This window comes from Capsella rubella, unplaced genomic scaffold (assembly GCF_000375325.1).
Source record: "Capsella rubella cultivar Monte Gargano unplaced genomic scaffold, Caprub1_0 scaffold_7, whole genome shotgun sequence".
NCBI classification, from domain to species: domain Eukaryota; kingdom Viridiplantae; phylum Streptophyta; class Magnoliopsida; order Brassicales; family Brassicaceae; genus Capsella; species Capsella rubella.
The window spans coordinates 9,215,639-9,236,304 of NW_006238917.1; the positions used below are offsets into that span (position 1 = coordinate 9,215,639).

General features: G+C 38.2%; 7 protein-coding genes across 8 annotated transcripts; 5 read left to right on the forward strand and 2 right to left on the reverse strand.

The window, feature by feature from the left end:
* Positions 1-528: 528 nt before the first annotated feature.
* LOC17878902 (poly(U)-specific endoribonuclease-B) lies at positions 529-3,220 on the forward strand. Its single transcript, XM_006285753.2, has 8 exons — positions 529-758; positions 878-961; positions 1,238-1,291; positions 1,558-1,614; positions 1,727-1,798; positions 1,891-2,499; positions 2,591-2,662; positions 2,764-3,220. The coding sequence occupies exons 1-8, from the start codon at positions 630-632 to the stop codon at positions 2,998-3,000; spliced, it is 1,314 nt and encodes a 437-aa protein (XP_006285815.1). The 5' UTR covers positions 529-629; the 3' UTR covers positions 3,001-3,220.
* Positions 3,069-8,579, reverse strand: LOC111829359. Of its 2 annotated transcripts, XR_002832844.1 has the most exons (4): positions 8,469-8,579; positions 8,211-8,362; positions 4,369-4,420; positions 3,069-3,154 (listed from the first exon to the last, which is right to left on the reverse strand). XR_002832844.1 is itself a non-coding variant. In XM_023778302.1 (2 exons), the coding sequence occupies exons 1-2, from the start codon at positions 8,561-8,563 to the stop codon at positions 8,257-8,259; spliced, it is 201 nt and encodes a 66-aa protein (XP_023634070.1). In that variant the 5' UTR covers positions 8,564-8,579; the 3' UTR covers positions 8,066-8,256. The 2 variants fall into 2 exon arrangements, 1 of the variants encoding a protein (XP_023634070.1); XM_023778302.1 differs by lacking the exons at positions 3,069-3,154; positions 4,369-4,420 and having other exon boundaries at positions 8,066-8,362.
* On the forward strand, positions 5,502-8,015 carry LOC17879270 (beta-amylase 3, chloroplastic). Its single transcript, XM_006285083.2, has 4 exons — positions 5,502-6,290; positions 6,389-6,599; positions 6,702-6,812; positions 6,965-8,015. The coding sequence occupies exons 1-4, from the start codon at positions 5,758-5,760 to the stop codon at positions 7,754-7,756; spliced, it is 1,647 nt and encodes a 548-aa protein (XP_006285145.1). The 5' UTR covers positions 5,502-5,757; the 3' UTR covers positions 7,757-8,015.
* A 124-nt stretch (positions 8,580-8,703) lies between the features above and the next one.
* On the forward strand, positions 8,704-9,381 carry LOC17878318 (putative small ubiquitin-related modifier 4). Its single transcript, XM_006284855.2, has one exon. It carries the CDS (start codon positions 8,747-8,749, stop codon positions 9,197-9,199), a length of 453 nt encoding a protein of 150 aa, XP_006284917.1. The 5' UTR covers positions 8,704-8,746; the 3' UTR covers positions 9,200-9,381.
* A 43-nt stretch (positions 9,382-9,424) lies between these two features.
* On the reverse strand, positions 9,425-12,297 carry LOC17879183. Its single transcript, XM_006283491.2, has 3 exons — positions 11,042-12,297; positions 10,162-10,420; positions 9,425-9,979 (listed from the first exon to the last, which is right to left on the reverse strand). Exons 1-3 carry the CDS (start codon positions 12,154-12,156, stop codon positions 9,812-9,814), a joined length of 1,542 nt encoding a protein of 513 aa, XP_006283553.1. The 5' UTR covers positions 12,157-12,297; the 3' UTR covers positions 9,425-9,811.
* A 3,738-nt stretch (positions 12,298-16,035) lies between these two features.
* Positions 16,036-18,672, forward strand: LOC17881026. Its single transcript, XM_006282596.2, has 5 exons — positions 16,036-16,651; positions 16,904-17,002; positions 17,215-17,259; positions 17,359-17,496; positions 18,173-18,672. Exons 1-5 carry the CDS (start codon positions 16,253-16,255, stop codon positions 18,524-18,526), a joined length of 1,035 nt encoding a protein of 344 aa, XP_006282658.1. The 5' UTR covers positions 16,036-16,252; the 3' UTR covers positions 18,527-18,672.
* A 99-nt stretch (positions 18,673-18,771) lies between these two features.
* On the forward strand, positions 18,772-20,609 carry LOC17879633. Its single transcript, XM_006283691.2, has one exon. It carries the CDS (start codon positions 19,025-19,027, stop codon positions 20,327-20,329), a length of 1,305 nt encoding a protein of 434 aa, XP_006283753.1. The 5' UTR covers positions 18,772-19,024; the 3' UTR covers positions 20,330-20,609.
* The last annotated feature ends 57 nt before the right edge of the window (positions 20,610-20,666 follow it).

Below are 20,666 nucleotides of genomic sequence, written 5' to 3' on the forward strand. Positions count from 1 at the left end.
CTTAAGAATAAACAACTCATGTGGGAGCAATTACAGGATCAAAATATACAAAGCTGCACCTTATGAAATGAGTCAAACTCTCTTGCATCGAAAATGACAAACAACAATTTCTTTTTTAAATTCCGGTAGCATATTGAGAATTGAACGTCTTGTTAAGCATCACAAAACAAAATATAAAATCTACAAAATCCTCCACACTAAAACTAACTGAAAATTTTGATATTTTGTCGTGTGTGGTTGCAGAGCTATTGTAAAAGTTAGCCATAAAGCCATTTAAGCTATAAATAAACGAATCAACTATTTGTCGGTAAGAGTGAACGACCGTTACTTATGAGTACACTAGTAATGTGATCTGACCTGTCTATAATTTTATTTATACGTCACGCACGCGCTTTGTCCATACAAATGGAGGGAATTATGGAAACGAGGCAGGCGCGTGTGGGTGAAAAATAGTATATAAAAGGAAGTAAATAAGCTACTGTCTTTATTCAACTACCAATTCTGGTTACTGGATCACAGCTCTCTCCTCTCTCACACGGACACCGCAACACTCTTTTAAATCAAAAAATTATAATATTGTATCTCCTCCTTTCGTGTGTGAGAGCTTTTTTTTTTTAGAGAGAGAGACAATGGACGGACTGATCAGAGGTTTAGTCGACGTGGCTATCGGAGGTAACGAGCGTCGCGGCGGAGACGGTGGTCGTCGTGATGATGAAGACAACTCCAGGGACGAGAGATCCAGATCTAGCTGGGCTGATGTTCGTACATCCAAATCCTCTTCTCTTATGATCATTTTTTTTTTATATTGTTTGATAGTTTGAATCTGATGAACGATTCTTCTTTTCTTCTTTTTCCCTGGATCTGGAAATGATCGCAGGTGGTTTCTGGTGAGGAGGAGGATCAGAATCGCGCGGGAGGAGGCTCGTCTCAGCCTTCCCACGGTCGACGCCAGAATGTAGAGGTAAGGAACCAAAATTCAAATCGTTTTGGAATTCAAACGGAACTCAGATTTAGAACTTGTGCTTCGATTTCACTCAAAAGTCTAGGAATTAGGAATCTCACAGTTTGTTGAATCTAGGAGACAGCATTGGCAATTGTAATGTATATTGCATATTTATTCTACTTTGCATTATTACTGTTAGATATAGTCTTAGATGAATCTCATTTGTTTCATGATCACCAGAGAGATCACGATTATGCATCTAATGTCTGTGTTTTTTGGTCGTTCCTCGCATAGGAGAATCAATGGGAGAAGAAGGGAGAAAGGATTCCCACAAGGCATTCACATCAGGTTTGGGATCATCAATGCATTTCAACATTTAAATTACCCATTTGAGTTTCAGTGACAATACTACTTGATGACCAGTGTCTTCTTTACCAACAATGGAAATACTCTATACGATTCTCTAATACTTGTTGATAAATAATCTTGTGAAATGATAGTCTTATCGATCACTAAAACTTGGGTGTTTCCATGTTACAACATTCACAAGAATTCAGGCTGTTTACCTGCAAAACAAAGCCTTTCATAATCCGTATTTTGTTCTTCTTACACAGGAGGAACATGAAGAGAATACGTATGCAGCTAAAGTAACCGAGCAACAAGACTTCTCGGTGAGATTTAACTTCATTTACTCTTACATTAGATCATCTTGAAAAAATTTATCAACTTAATTTCAGTTTAGCATGTTAAGGATCTAATGTTGGCATTTGATTCCGAGTACAGGAGAGCAAGCAAGAGGACAATGACGGTTGGGAAACTGTAGGGAAAAAGAAACCTGCAAGGCAATCACATAAGGTTTGAAACTGTGATACCAAGTCGGAGCCCTAACTGCTGATTTTACCCGTTCTTCCACTGATTTGATATGTATTATCTCTCTCTATCTGCAGGTCCAGAAGGAGCAATGGGGAGATTACAAACGCCCAGCAAGTGAACAACACTACTCAGACGATGTTGAAACTCATGGAAATCTAGAACCCTCTCAACTGGAGCTCTCAGGTCTCTCAGAAGCTTGCAACAAACTGTGGGACCTCGATTCAAACCGCCTTGTTCCCGGAAACGATTATCAAATTGACTGCGGAGATGGGAAAAGGGTTCATGAGAGAGCCGATATGGCTGAAGGATTACTGTTCTCTTGGGTGAGCGATGAAGTCTTTAGAAAACCGACTTTCGCCAGATTCTGTTCGTTGCTTGACAACTATAACCCAAATGAAGGCTACAAAGAAGTAGTCACAGAAGAAGAGAGGCAAGAGCAAGCGGCTTTCATTGAAGAAATTAGCAGAACCGCTATGATCAAGTACCTTCACAAGTACCTCGTGCTCAAGGACGTTGCTCCAGGAAGCTACCAAGAGTTCAAGAGAATGTTGACAAGTCTCTGGTTCGATCTCTATGGCCGTGGAGGTACCTCTGGCTCGTCTTCTGCGTTTGAGCATGTCTTTGTAGGGGAGATCAAACAATCTGGTGGGGAACAGGTCTCCGGATTCCATAACTGGCTTCAGGTAAAACGCTTTTTGTCCTCGTCGCCATGAATCTCCTAACGAAAACACGAAAACTTACAAAAAATTAAATTGGCGCTCTCTTTTGTTGTAGTTTTACTTGGAGGAAGCCAAAGGAACTGTAGACTATCAAGGGTATATATTTCCCCGACGTCGTGGTGAAATTGTAAGTACCATAGCTTCGTCCAATACTAGATAAGTCCTCCAAATATAAGTACTTCAGAACAGGTTACTAACCGAGAAACCACACCTTTGATTCATATGCAGCCTGATTCAGAGACTCAGCTGCTAACAATCCAATTCGAGTGGAACGGTGTTCTAAAATCAGTCTCAAGTACGCTAGTAGGAGTAAGTCCAGAGTTCGAGTTAGCTCTATACACAATGTGTTTCTTCATGGGCGGAGAAGAAAACCACATTCAGTTGGGTCCATACAATGTCAATGTCAAATGCTACCGACTTGGCAACAACCGTATCGGCTCAGCTTTCCCCATTGCAGAATGTTGAAACCTCTCTTGATGGCTTAGAACAAAATATCTGCCCAATACTGTATTGAATTATTATAATTGTTGTCAGGTCTTTCTGTCTGCATGTTGTAGACTTGAAATATCTTCCTGTGATATTTCCTTGGATATTTATGGGAAACCATGTGTTGTACTTTCTGAAAATGATACAAACAAAAGAAGAAATGTGAGAGAAAATATCTTCCAATAATTTCTATTTTGAATAGATATTTCTTTGGTTTTGCAAAAAGATAAACTCGTTAGCTTATCACATCACAAAGCAGAAAAAATATCTTAGCGACAATGACAAACCAAAGCTTAACTGTTACTCAACTTTAAGGTTCTAAAGTCTTTAGTTTTCCAAGTTTAGCTCAAGTCTAGACGATGATACTCTTTCACCATTGAGCTAACCATGAAACCAAATGAGTCTGCTTTATAATATAGCAACATCCCATTATCTTGCATGATGAACAGCACAGCAATATTTCTACAAACTACGCTAACAAACTACAAAGATTAGCTTGGCCTCTGCACCAATCCTAGAACTTGTTAATTCACACATCTCATCCATGAAGGCTCGATACCGAGTTTTACCATTATTGTAAATCTAACAAGACATCACGAGATCACACAATTTCTCACCGCAATTCTAGAAGATTCCTTACTATGGTAAAAATGAATGACAGAAGAAAAAGTTCAGAAGTTATGTCGACCAAAATAAGTGAGGAGGGTAAAAAAGAGAGAAAGAGGAGAAGGTGGGGAGGGTAAGCAAGTAGGTTACGTGGAAAGAAGATATCAACACATAAACAGAGAAACACTTAACGTTAAGGGACCAACCACAAATTTTGTAACTTAGCTGATGCGTGTGGGAAAACAGGTCCACAAGCTTTGTACTTTTTTGACACCATCGGTCCATAATAATAGCTCAAGTCTTTCCATGGACAGAGATAATCAAGGAAAAAGTATTAACTTGTTTACCTCAGAAAAATCTACGAAAATGACAATGAGATTCTTTCCTCAAAAGCCAAAATCTACATCGACCTATTCTTTCACTCGTCACAATCATGATTTTCTTACAATGCTTACCTTAAGAGTCTAGAGACATAAAATCACAATAAAGCCTGTGTCTATTTAAAATTCTTGACCGCAAATGTCACAACATGCATATATCATTGTTAACAAAGCAAAATCAGAGACCAAGCATATGTCATAGGTACTTAGCAAGACACTACAATAGTCTCTGAACCAACGTAAGGATTAATGGTGGAGAAGGTGGAAGTTCAAGAATCTAAACTCATTTTTATTACAAAACAAAACTTGTTTCTAAGTTCAAAAAATAAAATTAAAAGCAATTAGGATTAGTAGAACGTACCTGTCTGAGTCAATGTCCAACGTCGTCCCCGCCTTCTACATTTCTTAGCCTTCTGAATAAAAAGCACAAGCCAAAATGAGATGGTGCCAAAGGCGATAAGGATCAATTTCTACCATTCAAAATATTAATGGTGGGAATTAGAAACGAGAGAAAACTAAACTACTTGATGAGGAAATTGCCAAAACCTCAATCTTCGTCACCTGAATAAAGACCAAACTGTCACTTTCAATGAGTCAGCAAGAAAAAGAGAGAGAGAAAGATTCTCTAAAAACATTTGCAGTCGACAAGGATTCTAATGCATCAAAGGCATCTCCAATAAAAAAACAAACACTTGAAACACACATGGCTCATAAACAAGATCAAAGCCTTAAGTGTTAAGCATTACATACACTGCTGGTCAACTTTTGACAAATGAGCTAAATCAACATAGTGTCAATTCCAGTGGAGCACATTGAACGCAGATCAACAAGGGCTTGATACAAGAAAGTACTGTTGTTTCAGTATAACAACATCATTGCAGGTATAAACAGAATACAGCTAGGCACTCCAAGTGGAAAATTTGACAAGAAATTTAATTCATTAACTCCACATATAATTTGGCAAGATAAAATCAGAACATCAATGGGTATGATGGAATAATTAAAAAAAAAGTCACAAAGAATGTGCCACTGTGAACAAGAGGGTCATGAGAAGAAATTTCAAAAGAAAATATATATTAGCTTTTATTAGAAATGTATGAGTCAATGGATCTGTCTGCTGCTTAGTTGGAAAACATAAACCTTACAGGAAAGAAAGTCCAAGAAGAAGAAAAACAGAGCAGAGCTAATAGCCACCACAAGAAAATTTCAATACTAAAAAAAAAAAAAAAAAATCCTTGCAACTTATCTTCTTATTCAAATTTAAAATCAAGAGACCTTAAGAATTTTCAGCCACATGAACCATGTGTTCAAAGCCAAAGGGTGAGTAGGAAAAAATATAGCTTATCTTCATTACCAAGAGAAAAAATCAACATTATTCTCAACATTACCGACAAGAAAAAAAATATATATACTTATTACCATTACCTGGATACACAGATGAAATTTGGACAACTGCAGTAACTAAAAAATATCTGCGTTTGTAAACTACTGAAGTGACATATACACTTTTTAACTATGATAGGTGTAAGAACCGTGTGATAAGTGAAAAAATGGAATTAAGCAACCTTTTGTGATATTTTCTCTCCACTTTTTGACAATGTGTCCACAAATCACAGCCAAACAATATTCTTTATAAATACAAACACACAAATAGCATCTTCTATCAAACACATACAGCATCTTCTTTCAAACACAAACAACTCTTCTCTCTATCTTCATTTCTCAACAGAAGAAAAAAAGAGAGAAAGCAATGGAGTTGACACTAAATTCCTCAAGTTCTCTTATCAAACGTAAAGATGCCAAGAATTCCAGAAACCAAGAAAGTTCCTCTAACAACATGACCTTTGCGAAGATGAGGCCGCCAACATATCAGTTCCAAGCAAAGAGCTCGGTTAAGGAAATGAAGTTCACTCATGAGAAGACCTTCACGCCAGAAAATGAAACCACTGAGAGATGGGAGAAGCTCCATGTTCTCTCATACCCACACCCCAAGAGCGACTCTAGTGTTCCGGTGTTTGTCATGTTACCGCTTGACACGGTAACAATGTCAGGGCATTTGAACAAACCAAGAGCCATGAACGCCAGTTTGATGGCTCTTAAAGGAGCTGGTGTGGAAGGTGTAATGGTGGATGCTTGGTGGGGATTGGTGGAGAAAGATGGACCTATGAAGTATAATTGGGACGGCTATGCCGAGCTGATACAGATGGTTCAAAGGCACGGTCTCAAACTCCAGGTCGTTATGTCTTTCCATCAATGTGGAGGAAACGTTGGAGACTCTTGCAGGTAATGAATCAACTTTAGTTTCCCATCGATTTAGATCTCTGTCTATCATTTCTAGCTTAGCTAATCCTCTATATGGTTCTCTCTCTCTTAAAATCTAGTATCCCCTTGCCCCCATGGGTACTTGAAGAAATCAGCAAGAACCCTGATCTTGTCTACACAGACAAATCTGGGAGAAGGAACCCTGAGTATATCTCCTTGGGTTGTGATTATGTACCTGTCCTTAGAGGAAGAACACCTATCCAGGTCTACTCAGATTTCATGAGGAGCTTCCGTGAAAGATTCGATAATTACATAGGAGGAGTTATTGCGGTAAGCATAAATCTAGACTACTAAGGAAAACAAATTAACTTCAGATAAGACATGGCAACAGTAACCTAAACTAATTGTATCATCATTTTTCATATATTGCAGGAAATTCAAGTGGGAATGGGACCTTGTGGAGAATTGCGATACCCATCATACCCTGAGAGCAATGGGACATGGAGATTTCCCGGAATTGGAGAGTTCCAGTGCTATGATAAGGTATTTAAAACCAGCAGAAACAAAAAAAAGCCTTATTTTATAAAAACATTAGCAAATATTAGACAAATACCAGAGAAGTTAATGTATACTTATGCTTAGTTTAAAGTCTTATACTCCATACGCTTCTTCTAAATGATACTTCTTGATTGCAGTATATGAAATCGTCACTTCAAGCATATGCTGAATCAATCGGGAAAACTAATTGGGGAACAAGTGGACCTCATGATGCTGGCGAGTACAAGAATCTCCCAGAAGATACTGAATTTTTCAGGAGAGACGGAACATGGAATAGCGAGTATGGAAAGTTCTTCATGGAATGGTACTCCGGGAAGCTATTAGAACACGGAGACCAACTCCTATCTTCAGCAAAAGGAATCTTTCAAGGATCCGGAGCGAAGCTATCAGGAAAGGTAGCTGGAATTCACTGGCACTACAACACCAGGTCACACGCAGCTGAGCTAACCGCTGGATATTACAACACAAGGAACCATGACGGGTATCTGCCAATAGCTAAGATGTTCAACAAACATGGGGTTGTGCTCAACTTCACCTGCATGGAGATGAAAGACGGGGAACAACCCGAGCACGCAAATTGCTCACCAGAAGGTCTGGTAAAGCAAGTACAGAACGCGACAAGGCAGGCTGGAACAGAACTAGCAGGGGAGAATGCGCTAGAACGATATGACTCGAGCGCATTCGGACAAGTGGTTGCAACAAATAGGTCAGATTCCGGAAACGGGTTAACCGCATTTACTTACCTAAGAATGAACAAGCGGTTATTTGAGGGTCAAAATTGGCAGCAGTTAGTGGAGTTTGTTAAGAACATGAAGGAAGGAGGTCATGGCAGGAAACTCTCAGAGGAAGACACAACTGGAAGTGACCTTTATGTTGGATTTGTCAGAGGCAGGGTCGCTGAGAAGGTTGAGGAAGCTTCTCTAGTGTAATTTCTCATATAGGTACTACATATAGTGTGGTTTATTGTATTCCTGTCTAATAAATACATAGAGAGATGAGAGAGACCAAAAAAAAGAAAAGATCAAACCAGTAGAGTGTTAAAGCTATAGATTTGCACAATTCTGGGTCAGAGTCAGAGCAAAATCAAGATAATGTACACTTAGATTTGCAGTTAGAACTGTGTATCCTATTAAGTTTTCCTTGTACACATCTTCAAACTCTTATCTCAAATAATATGCATTTTTATTACTCTTAAAATCTTATCATCATCAATCAATATGCATCTCTCTTGCAAACAATGATCTTGTAATCTTTCACACTTGAATTAACTCATGAACACATCGTTTATACAACAATTGCTCCAAAATTCATCAACACTCTGGAAATTTTAAGTGGCATAAATGGAAATTTTCACAGGAAAAGTAATCGAAATCGGGAACTAACTTAGCAACAGATAACGAAAGCGCCTGGGGAAATCGGAATGCCTAACTCAGGAATGTGGAGCGGAATCAGAATTGGAACCTCCACGACGGAGCTCGTCGATCAAACCTCCGAGCTCTTTTCTCGCAGATTCTCTACCGAACATGAATCCATACCTGGAAAGCGAAAAAAAGGCTGTATAAACCCTAAATAGAAGATATAGAGAGAGAAGAAACGAGAAATTAAGAAAAGGAGCAAGAGAGATGAGAACTAATCACTCACCAGCAAGAGACGGCGGAGAATACGCCGGAGATTGCAACCGTTTGGATCAACGAGAACGATTTCTGCATCTTTTGGGGGAATTTACCGATCATCATTTCTCCCGAGGATTAAAAGACTTTAGAGCGGGAGAGAATCACTTTATGGGCCTAGGCCGATATTTTAGCCCAGCCCATTTAAACCTTTATGCACTAACCTAAAAGATTTATAGGGTTTCTCGAGCTCTGCATAACAGTATCTAGCTAACTCTTTCTGTCGTAAAATTCTCTTCTGTATCAAAAATGTCCGAAGGAGGTAGCCAAATCTGCGACAACACTTCAACTCTGCAATCGAAGGTCCGATCTAAGAAAACTAGGCGAAAGATCGATCCTAATGATTGCTCTTCAGAACTGATCATGCCGGGGGAGATAATCTCGACGACGAGCAGAGTGTATGAAAGAAGTGATGTGAAGAAGAAAGGGAAAAAGCGTAAAGTTGCCAAGGAGTCGACTCATGTTACTCTAAACGTGATGGGTGAGGATGAGGAAGGTGTAAGAGTGTTTAAGGTGAGAAGGGACACTAAGTTGCTTAAGTTGATGGAACAATACCACGATTTGAGAGGCTTCGAGTGGAATACATTTCGTTTTCTATTGGATGGTACGAGAATTCGAGAGTATAACACACCGGATGAGCTGGAGCTTAAGGATGGAGATGAAATTGACGCAATGTTGTATCAACCAAGGATTCTCGTGTAACAGTACACTTCTGTTCCATCTTCTATACTAATATTTAGAGTTTTTGAGGGTTTATGGTGTGGATGTAATAATACACAGATTCAGATTTCTAAATCCATATATAACCACTCCCCGAATTTATCTTTAACCTTCTCTTGTTGGGTTTTGGATTTTGTCAAGTTCATTTGTATCTGGAATTCTCATATCATCTTCTATCTAACGAAAATTAGTAAGAAAGGGGTGTTATTTTCACACGTTGTAAAAGTAAGACAATGTTTTGTTGCTTCTCTTACATGGGGTTACGGTTTGTTACAAAGATCTTTTGTTAACACACATTGCTTACTCTTCAACAACCTATGTACAGTTGTACTCTTGCTCCATAGCCAGAGCTCTTACTTATAAAACAAGTGGGAGAAAAGAAAAAGTAAACCTGTACTACTTGCTCCATAGCCAGATCTCTTACTTATTACTTGTGAGATCTCGACATTGGTTCCAAGTGGTTCACCTTCAAGAAAAAATCTCAACGGAGATCGCGAATTTTCACTGTGTTCTCTAGACGTCTCTCTTTCACTCTTGTGTCTTCGAAGTTTATGAACTGCAATTATGTCAAATCAAAATCTTTGCCACAGGAACTCACAAGGGATCTTCACCACTACTACAATGAAATGTTTGTGTTTGGACAGCCTTCGTCGCAGCAACTCTCGCAGCATTTGCTGCTCGGTTTGCAACCATCACTGCTCTGTTCACTCTCTCTTCAACTTTCACAACTTCACGCGCTTTCTCAGCTGCTTTCCTTGCTTGCTGTTGATCAAAGAGAGAGAGGGACAAGGATCAAATCTCATGAGGGTACAAATCAATCACTGGATACATGTTCAAATTTCTTACAATCTAATCTCTTCAGAAGATGAACAAAATTTATAGTACGTAACAATATATATATATATATATATATATGAGAAGGTGTAAGATAAATTATAAGATACCTGGACAGTGTCGAGAACCTTGGAATGACTGATGGAAAATGATGAATCAGGACGAGTGGTCTGCTCGGTGGGACAGCTGAGAACTCCGTCTTCCCAATGGCCTGCCTGTGTCTCACCATTCCTGAACGTGTACATACCAAGTCCTTGCCTTCTCCCCTCATGCCAGGCTCCTTCATACCGATGTCCGTTTCCAAATTGATACACTCCAAAACCATGCATCCTGTCTGCAAAATACTCCCCAGCATATGTATCACCATTTCTGCAAGAGAGATGTGGCTTCAAGTCAGATAAGTATCACTTAAGAATAGAAGACAGTGATGGATGCAATTGTTTTCAAATCCATGCTCAAGTCAGCAACACATAAGCTTGAACCTTGATTCCCCTAGACTTAATTGTCTGAAACGTAAGAATAACCGTGGCTAGAGAGGAAGACAGCCAACAACAACAAAATTTGGTTGAAATGTAATTTCAACTGTAAGCAAGAATCTTTCTAAGGGTAATCTCATGCAATTTGAACTGAAAGCCAGAATCTTTCATAGGGTAATCTCATGCAATTATCAATGCCAGTAGCAGTCGAGCTTAAAAAAAAGGGTGAGGGACGCTAACAGTACAGGGTATTAGGCAGTATAACAATCTATCAAGAACTCAAGATTGAAAGCTATAAACTCTAAGAACATCCCACGAGTAACATGGACCTAAACACAGCATCATAAAAGTCAAAGTAAAGCTTTAACAAGAAAGTCGAGACTCAAAGCCAGAAACTTTCAGAAACCACATTTACTTCAATTCCAAACTGGTCACACTAAACGTCAATAGCATTGGACTAAAAGTTCACCCTAAGCTCAACCATTTCCAAAAGTTAAAACTGATGATTTCTCACCTGAAATGGTAATGACCAAGTCCATGTTTGACTCCCCATTTAAACTCTCCAACAAAACGACTACCATCCTCAGAGGTATACACACCACAGCCATGGCTCTGTCCATTAGACCACTCACCAGCATATACATCCCCAGTATAAAATCTGTAGATTCCAGTTCCATGTCTCATCCCCTGCCTGTATTGACCTCGGTACCTACTTCCTTTAGCCCATGTTTCTACTCCATATCCATCATATTTCCCATCAATCCAGTCACCTTCGTATTTACCCTTCATAGAATAGTAATAAACTCCACTTCCTGAACACTTTCCCCTATGAAACTCTCCCTCGTAAACATCACCAGAGCTGTACTTTTGAACCCATGAGCCAGAGTTGGTCTTCTTCTCTGTGACAGGCTTCGACCCAATTGACCAAACAACATGTTTAGTGCTCTCTTGAGTCGAAGACGAGGATCTAGTAGGGGTAAGCTTGAGGGACAGCAATCGAGCGATAATCAAACGAATCGATGGTAAGTGAGGAAGAGCGAATTTGAGAGAGATCGAAAGGACGAAAGAAAAGGCGATAATCGAAAAGACAAAAAGAAGGAAGAATCTGAAACTAATCAACAAGAAAAAGATGTAGAGAGGAGGCACAGAGAGAAGAAGTAAGAAACGAAGGTGGAAACATATCAACCGGACTCTAAGAACATGACGGAGAAGCTTCTGATTAGTCGCTGATGGGATCGATGGAAGAGATGATGAGAACCACGACAAAATATACGACGGACAATAAGATGAAATCGAACCAAAGCTTGCGCGCTGTCTTCGGAAATCGTCAACGTTGAACGGATTAGAAGATTGAGCCACCACAGGTCTCTTAGATGTAAGATTCCGAGACGACGAATCTGGGATTTCAACCGTCAGATGACGACTCTGAGCTTGAGCTTGAACTTGATTGTTAAACACACTGAATCCAGCGCCAGCACCAATGTCCGGGGTGAGAATCTCAGGTACCTGAAGAGGACGATGGTGTTTAATCTTAGGTTTGGGATCCAAATCGGAGGAAGAAGAAAAACAACCGGCGGTTTCTTTTCCGATGTACCGCCGTTCTGCTACAGTAGAATTCTTCAGATGCATTTACATACAGAATCTGAACTTTGTTGGAAAAAAGGAAGGAGATTGAGATTAGGGTTCTTGACAAATTAGGGTTTCTGTGATCTCAAAAGACTGTTGCTTTTTTTTTCTTTTTTGTTTGGTTTTTGCTTTAAACTGTGTTTCTCTAGTTTTCAGGAAATGATGAAGAACGAGCTCAGTTTTGAAGCTAAGGTAAAGAGGGCTTAGTTAAATAAGACCCTCGTATTTGGTTTTATTTACAGATATTGCCATTTGTTTCCACCCACTTGATCCTCAAGTTTTAGTAGTTTTAAAATAATGTGAGATTAGTTAAATCTCTCTCGTCATTAATCAATAGAGTAGTATTATTCTCTAAGATACTACCAAAAGACTCACTTTTGGTTTAATTTAATTAATTAAAACTAATATACTTAGCGATTCAATGTTCAAACATTTAATGCCGTACATAAAAATTATAAAATAATTTCAAAGTCTTTTAAACTCTCCTATTAAAAGTACTATTTTAGGTAAATAATTGTGTCAATTGCTTGTAGAAATGGCAAGAAAAAATGAAACTTTAATTATGTTTATCCGGATGGTTTTGTTGAAATTGAGATTTTTTTGGCTTGTACGGTCCTAATTCTACGTGTCTGCCATTAGTGTGGCAAACATGATCCTTTTCATGATTTTAATTATTATTTATTGATTATTGATATTGTTTAAGCAAACATACATTACTAAGTTAGCCAATATTTAACATGCATATGTAGTTCCATTTCTTTTAGGTAATGGTCTCATATGGACGATCAATTATTTCAACTACTCGTTTTTATTCTCTTTGTATCCACATACAATTATTTGCTTCATAACCATTAATTGTATTTCTCCTATATTATACTATTATGGGTTACATAAGCACAATTATAACATCACTTTTGTATAATTAATTAAGCGTGATCTAAACAAAAATTAGTTTTGTTGACATAATTAGGTTTGGTTTGATTCTCGCCGTAGAGGAATTATATTAATCGAAATGAGGTCATACAAGAAACATCCAAGTATAGTTTAATTAGTGATATATTTAAATAATAATAATAAAAAGGTTATCAAACATAATTAACAATTAAACAACTAATTTGAAAAAAGAAAGAAAAAAAAAACCTCACTCGTAAACTCATACCTAAACTAGAAAAAGTCCAACTATGATTAAGATGTAGTTTCAACTCCCTATATATTAAAAAAAATCATTCAATATAATTATGTAATTAAATTATAGACCTTAATGACTACTTAACTTTATATAGTACTTATGAATTTTAATATAGAAAAAAAGTTTGAATTAGTAATTGAAAGAGTCATAATTCACAAGTAGATTTTTCAAAGACGAGAAAGAGTCATCAAACTTTCTTCTTTTTCTTCTTGTATTTAAATCTAAATTGATTTAATTATTTTGTTTGTGTTGATAATTCAATTTAGTTTTTTTTTCTTTTTCTTCCAGTGCACGTAAAGGAAGATGGGATTAGAAGCAGGGGTAGTGTCGTAATAACGAGGTGATAAGAAGGTAAGAATATGATGAGTCACCCTATGTCTTTGAGCTGCTCATCTAAGGCCACGTGTCAGCAACAAAGCGGCTAATATCACCAAATGCCTCGAGATGATAGAAACGACACCGTTCGGTACCGATCCAATCGCAATTGAGAGATGAGTTTTTGTGGCAACTTGACTTTCTAATATCTATTCTCTCTTTTTAGAATTTTTGATTAGATAAGAAAAAAAAAATCCAAAAGTGTGCACAAGTCTCTATCCTTTGTTTATGGGCTCCCAAACGCATCTTTCCAATGTAGATAATTGTTATCTATATCAAACAAAACAAAAAAGCCTTATATCAAAATATCCAATGATAAAAAAGGTTACAAAGCTTTGACCCTAATGAGTAAAATGTAATAATAGAAAATAGAAAGGTAATAAAGCAAAACTAATGAGATAAGATACATATAATGTGGTTTCAGGTTTGTATATAAAAATTCGGAGCCAAGAAAAAAAGCACACAACGCAACGTATAATGATAAGTGTTAAAGTATTTGAATGTTAAGTTATTTATAAATGATCAAAATAACTTTTTAACATAAAGCTTAACAGCTTCTTTAGTTAAATACTTTTTTTTTTCTTTAGTTAAATACTTAAATCTGTTGCTCATCGGTTTGCTTCAATAGTTTTCTTTTTCATATGTACTAGAGGATAGAGATTGAAGATTTCATAAATGATAAACATAAATGAACAAGTTGATTTTGTGTTCGAGTTGTGTTGTCAGAGACTTCTTGTGGATAAATGATAAACATATATAAATGTCGCAATACATTCTCTTTTTCTTGACAATTATATATAGGACCGTCTTAGCCAATCGTATTACAAACAGAACAAAAAAATCAATGTGATAACTATTTGGTGACTATGATTTGTGCGGTGTAATTATAATTTTATAATGATCATATCTTAAATGTAGTTTGGCAAAAAGAAAAAAAGGGATTACATTCGATAAAATGTTTTGACACTTTGATTAAATGAAATCAAAGAAAATGGATAGATTGTATCGGTTTTAAGATTCATTGGCTTTCAAAAACAAATTGAAAAAATAAAATAAAAAATCAATGCGTCGAGACGTTCGCATGCTCACATAATGTTCCTTTCATGCATGCATGTTTGCCGCTTGGTTTGAATCTCGAAAGATCCACGTGAATTTTGACATTCGCTAAATCACATTTTTTTCATCATTTAACTTCAACGTGTTTCATTAATCCAGCAGTGTAAACAAAATTCCGAAAAAATCTCATGTAATATTTATTTAGACGTTTGATATTCAGTATTTTTTAGTTGAAATACAAAGTATACGATATGTAAAATCAATGTCAAACAAAATCGTATCTTTTAAAATTTTGTTGAAACGAACATACGACTTAACAGAAATTAACATATGTGACAAAATCTTTAAATCAAATTTAAATTTGAGTTAGACATTTTTAACAAGATATATACAATATTTTTACATAGATTTACGAATATATAGCTGTAGTCTAGTGATAACGGGTTAGTAAATAGAAGAAAAAAAGAAAAAAAAAATGTCGATGGAAGGATTCGAAACCCGGATACTACTGGTTACAAAACCAACCTCTTACCACTAAAAACATCTATATATTCGTATAATTATCTAAATAGATTGTATATATCTATTAAAACACGTAAGACTGAAATTTAATTTTGGTTTATCCTCAAAAAAAACTTTTAAATTATTTAACACCAATTTAATACACTAAGTATTTTTATTCTAATCAAACACTATTAAATATGAAACATCTCGATAAAAATAACATGCATTTTTCAAAAAAAAAAATCACCTAGTTATATTGAGCAAATCGTATGCAATAGATGCATATTTCCCAACGTGGATTTTAGATTAAGATTCAAAGCTGCCAATAAAAATAGATTTCATTTGTAGCACTCGCAGTTAATCCAACCTGAGTTCTGTGGTCGTAACATGTGGATCGGTATAAATACCATCATGGTTAACACACTCCCCCATTCCTTTTTTTCAAAATTTTCTTTCAAATGCATATAAAATATAAACATGCTATGATTTATTGCAATAATTTTTTTTTCTTTTTATCATATAAAATTCATACAAGCACAAAAAGGTCTGAAACCAACCATATAAAATACAAATTATTAACTCTGTATACACTTAGTGGATTTATTGCGTTCATACGCGATTCATACCAATCAAAAGGGATATGTTTCCTTAAAACGACAGAGTTTCGATTACTTGAACATCTCAACGTTGGAAAAAAAAAAACAACTTCCAAAAGAGAGCACAAACATAACAAAACAAGAGATCACAATCATCTGCATCTGCCATGAAAGTTCAAACGTTCGAGAGAGGAAGCCGCAGCCACGATTTGACTCACCAACACTCTCTTTTCTTTCTCTCTCTTCATTAATACTGAAAAAAAGATTCCAAATTTTTTCAATTTTCACATGAAATCTCTCCCTTGTCTCTTCCTTTTGCTTTCGCATCTTCTACGTCACACGCCTCGTCGTTGTCAACGAATCCTCGTACTCTCCGGCGATGCCCCGTCGATTAAACGACGGCGAGCCTGGCCGTTTTACAGCCACCGCTCTTCTTTTGATCGGTTTGATCTCTTGTGTTATCGTCTACGCTGTCTTCTCCACTGTCCTCCGTCCTTCCCAAGATCGTACATTACTCGTCGATTCCGCGGTTCGATTCACGGAGGAGTCGCCAGATCACGCCGCGGCTGTACATGGTAGAGAAGGGTGTTGCCGTGGAATTGATCATTTGGAGCTCTGGGGTCCGGCGGTGAAGTGGGGAACGGATTTTAAGTTTAATTCGTCGCGTGAATGTTGTAAAGCGTGTAAAGTTATGTGTAACGGCAACGATGGACCTTGCTTGTGCGATTCATGGGTCTTCTGTGGAAACAAAGAGGCTTGTGGGTCTAAGTTTGGGGAGGTAAATGTCTGATCCTTGTTATCAAATCAAATGCTGCATGATTTACCTATATTGCCCGCTAAGTGTTCGTCAAAATGCTTAATTGAGCCTTTGTATCGTCAAATTTCTAGAGATTCAGTCGAAAGTTACTAAATTTAAAGACCCCTCGTGAGTTTTGACTCTGTGCGTGATTAGTGATTGAGAAATGCTGAATTTATGACACTCGCCACCGGTTCAAGTTCTAGAGACTGAGATCGTTTTATCTCTGCGCAGTGTTGGTTGAAGAAGCAAAAAGATGTCTTGGTGCCTGATCGACAAGGAGGTGGGGAGAATGTAATATGGACATCTGGGCTTATCTTTGGACAAGGCCAGGTAGTGTGACCTATCATGTCTAGAAAATTAACTCCATTGATCGACCTACTAATCTGCAAAATTACTGTGTCGAGTAGTGTTATTTTGGTAGTGTGAATCAGAATTTTATGTCTCTCTGATTTTATTGTGATGATAACTCCTACTTCTCATGAAAACAGATTGTGTTCTTGATGATTGTCGTGATAACTGATTAGCTACTTTGCTTCTGTTAGGGCATTGTTGGTTTTGAAACGGAACACGGCGTAATTCATGTCAAAGTAAGTCTTATTAATAATGTATTTTTTGTACTTCCAGGGAAAATTTCAGGTTTTGTTTAAAAGTGCTAAACTTGACACTGATGCTTCCCTTTATTGCAGCTTCACCCTGAGTGCGCTCCTCACTCAGTCTACTACATTCTTAGTTTGTTAACTCTGCGCCATTGCGCAGGCTGCCAGTTTCATCGAGCCGAGAACCGGGGATCATATTGGGATTCAGAAGGCGAGCATGTACATAATGTAAGAGACCACAAATTTTACCTTTAATTCTTAGATCACGCATAATTACTTTTCAGTGTAAATCTATGATCTCTAAGTATGACATTTGATCCATGTGCTTGGATATCTGACTATTTGATAGTCTTGTAGCCATTTGATTCATCTGTTATTCCTTTTCATTACTGAATATCTGTCTTTCATTTGTAGTATGTTGTAGTACAATCCCATTTATGGTTTCAGACTGTATCGAGTATGCTTGTCACCCTTTCTACCAATGAAATTTCTTTTGAGATGTTTGGTCATATCTCGCATATAATGTGAGGCACAGCTGATTGTACTCGAGGCATAAACCATGACTGGTCTTATCACATAGTAAAAATTGTGATTTATGTGTTATGCATATGATTTTTGTCAATTTGATAGACTCTTTAGCCTTTTGATTCATCTGATTGCCTATATTTCTTCTTAGAGAATACACATTGTTCTATAACGAAGTTCAAATGCATTTTATTTTGTGTAAATGCTTTACCGCTTTAGTTTTGGATTGCTTTTAACGACTACGCTTGCAATGATATTAACCTGTTCAATTTCCATTTTAGCTTGTTGATGCCTTATTACTTGCACACCTATCTTTCTATGTACAAACAGAGATTTCGGTTCTTGTTTTGTTGAACGTCTTATCCTTTCACTGTGTCAGGCTCCCTATGGCCCACCATACGCCATGATTCAAGGAATACTCCAGGCCGAGGGAAACATGTTCACGCCGATCCCAACAGAGCACTGCCCAACTATAAGCCGTGGCTCAGTGGCATGGGTTGGCTCGGGTCCAGAATTTTTCATCAGTTTAGCAAACCACCACGAATGGAAACAATCTTACACTGTATTCGGCTCTGTTCTGCCAGAAGACATGGATGTGGTGGAGACGATTGCTAGTTTACCAACAAGAGCTGATGTCTGGAATGGTGTTGATGTATCTGTGCTGGAGAAACCAGTGTCGTTAACCGTACGGAGAATGAAGACGGGCCAAGAACAAGAAGGAACCGGTTCATGAAGAAAAAGCTAGCAAATGAGCTCAAGATAGTCTTGCTTCTTCCTTTTTGAAATTTTATAATTTTCTTTGTTCATATAAATAGAAACTACAAAAAGAAGCCAGAAAATGTCTTGGTTCCGTTTAAATGAAAATTCATTGGTTATATATCGAACCGAAATTGAATAGTACAGTATATTGTTAGAAAAGTCCAAATAATTTGAACCGAAACCATTGGGTTACACTGAACCGGTAAATTGACTCATCTGATTGTGGCAGAGAGAGGTCTCTTAAAACGACCGCGCGTATTCGGCGGCGGTGGAGAAGGTTGCGTCGGGTGCGCACACGTCACCACTCCCACGGTGCACTTTAGCACAACTCTCAACCGGCCACCTCCTTCTCGGCCCAATCCTTCCTTAACCTAACTTTTTCTTTAACGTGCGCCTCTCCTCTCCTCCGCCTCTTTATTATCCCTTACCCACCGCTCTTTCTATTATCACTAATTTATTCTTCGCCGCCGCAATGTCAATCCCCGATGATGGATCTCCCGTCGCCATGGCCATCGATTCTTCCACCGCCGTAACCGTCGCCACCACCACCACTAGAAGAGTTCCTCCTCCGTGCTGGACCGACGAGGAAACCGCTGCGCTCGTCAATGCCTACAAGGATAAGTGGTTTGCCCTCCGCCGTGGGAACCTCCGTGCGGCTGATTGGGACGACGTCGCCGCAGCTGTTTCTTCCTCGTCCACCGTTGGAGGTCCGCCGAAATCAGCCATCCAATGCCGACACAAGATCGAGAAGCTTCGGAAACGTTATCGCGGCGAAAAACAACGGTCTCTTAATCGACCAGGCAAGTTCTCTTCCTCTTGGGAATTGTTCCCTATATTGGATGCTATGGGGTTCGCTCCTGTGACTCCGGCGGCCGTAGAAACTTACGATCCCGATGTGGATCATGACGATGAGAGTAATGGTTTGGATGGATTTAGGGTTAGATCGAAGAGGTCCGGTAAGTTCAGCGGTGGTTACTCTGATTCACCTCGTGATGTAGGAGATGGATATGGGGTTAGATCTAGGTCAAGGAGTAATATGAAATTATATGGTGGTTTCAAGTCTGAGTTTGATTCAGATCACGATTCAGGAAGTGGATTTGGATTAAAAAGGAAATACAATGGAAATCCAAAGGTTAGTGCTGATTTCGATGCTGATTCAGATGATGAGATTGTGTTAGTCCCGAAAGCAACCAGGCTTAGGACTCATGGCAAGCCTTCCTCTGGTGATTTTAGCCACAGCGGTGGTGGTGGTTTTCCGTTGAAGTCGTTTGGTGATCGGAATTTTGCTTCTCATGGGTTTAAACCGAAGAATTTCAGTAAGCCTGAACCCAATTTCTCTCAGGATCTGGATTATGATGATGAGTTCGATGACGATAGATCAGAGAGGGAAGGATTCAACCCGAGGATTCAAAGTTCTAGGAGCTCATCGCGGGTGAATGGCTACAGCAGGAAAGATGGGAGCTATCCTCGTAACACTGGTGTTTCCAATGGCTATGGATCGTCTTCCAGGTTCAAGCACGAGCAAATGAATGCAGCAGCAGAAGTTGAGTCTGACCCGATTGATGAAGTTGTTTCTTCCGTCAAGATGTTGACAGAAATGTTTGTGAGGGTGGAGAATTCGAAGATGGAGATGATGAGGGAGATGGAGAAGTCAAGAATGGAAATGGAGCTGAAGCATTGCCAGATGATGCTTGAGTCACAACAGCAGATCATAGGTGCGTTTGCTGAGGCATTGAGCGAGAAAAAGAGCTCAAATGCAAGGAGGCCGGTTTCGTAGTAGGGAACTCTTATTAACGAGATGCATGGTTCATTATATGGCTTCATATGGTATAATGATGAAATAGCTTTCGAGTGTAGTAAGAAGTGTCTTCTTGAGTTACTAGGAACAGAAACGGCAGTGAAATTTGATGCAAGTAATGTCAGTTGGGTTTCCAATTGTTGGCATTTTGATAATTTGGTAAGATAAAATTTGTGTTTGAACGTAGGATAGCCCTTTTGTGTTTGCACCAACTCTATTGTTTTTTTTTTGGAACAGATGAGTAACTTATTTTATTCTTTTCCCCCTTCCAACTTACAAAATTTGATACGTTCCCTCATGCTGGAAGCTCGCTGCA

Excerpts from the sequence above, each read along its gene's own strand:
- LOC17878902 (XM_006285753.2), top strand. The coding sequence starts at position 630 with ATGGACGGACTGATCAGAGGTTTAGTCGACGTGGCTATCGGAGGTAAC. Across the intron at positions 962-1,237 it reads GTCGACGCCAGAATGTAGAG|GAGAATCAATGGGAGAAGAA; the intron begins GTAAGGAACCAA and ends TTCCTCGCATAG. Across the intron at positions 1,292-1,557 it reads CCACAAGGCATTCACATCAG|GAGGAACATGAAGAGAATAC; the intron begins GTTTGGGATCAT and ends CTTCTTACACAG.
- LOC17879270 (XM_006285083.2), top strand. The coding sequence starts at position 5,758 with ATGGAGTTGACACTAAATTCCTCAAGTTCTCTTATCAAACGTAAAGAT. Across the intron at positions 6,600-6,701 it reads ACATAGGAGGAGTTATTGCG|GAAATTCAAGTGGGAATGGG; the intron begins GTAAGCATAAAT and ends CATATATTGCAG. Across the intron at positions 6,813-6,964 it reads AGTTCCAGTGCTATGATAAG|TATATGAAATCGTCACTTCA; the intron begins GTATTTAAAACC and ends TCTTGATTGCAG.
- LOC111829359 (XM_023778302.1), bottom strand. The coding sequence starts at position 8,563 with ATGATGATCGGTAAATTCCCCCAAAAGATGCAGAAATCGTTCTCGTTG. Across the intron at positions 8,363-8,468 it reads TTCTCCGCCGTCTCTTGCTG|GTATGGATTCATGTTCGGTA; the intron begins GTGAGTGATTAG and ends TTCGCTTTCCAG.
- LOC17878318 (XM_006284855.2), top strand. The coding sequence starts at position 8,747 with ATGTCCGAAGGAGGTAGCCAAATCTGCGACAACACTTCAACTCTGCAA.
- LOC17879183 (XM_006283491.2), bottom strand. The coding sequence starts at position 12,156 with ATGCATCTGAAGAATTCTACTGTAGCAGAACGGCGGTACATCGGAAAA. Across the intron at positions 10,421-11,041 it reads CTTGGTCATTACCATTTCAG|AAATGGTGATACATATGCTG; the intron begins GTGAGAAATCAT and ends TCTCTCTTGCAG. Across the intron at positions 9,980-10,161 it reads AGGTTCTCGACACTGTCCAG|CAAGCAAGGAAAGCAGCTGA; the intron begins GTATCTTATAAT and ends TTTGATCAACAG.
- LOC17881026 (XM_006282596.2), top strand. The coding sequence starts at position 16,253 with ATGCCCCGTCGATTAAACGACGGCGAGCCTGGCCGTTTTACAGCCACC. Across the intron at positions 16,652-16,903 it reads GTGGGTCTAAGTTTGGGGAG|TGTTGGTTGAAGAAGCAAAA; the intron begins GTAAATGTCTGA and ends ATCTCTGCGCAG. Across the intron at positions 17,497-18,172 it reads AAGGCGAGCATGTACATAAT|GCTCCCTATGGCCCACCATA; the intron begins GTAAGAGACCAC and ends TCACTGTGTCAG.
- LOC17879633 (XM_006283691.2), top strand. The coding sequence starts at position 19,025 with ATGTCAATCCCCGATGATGGATCTCCCGTCGCCATGGCCATCGATTCT.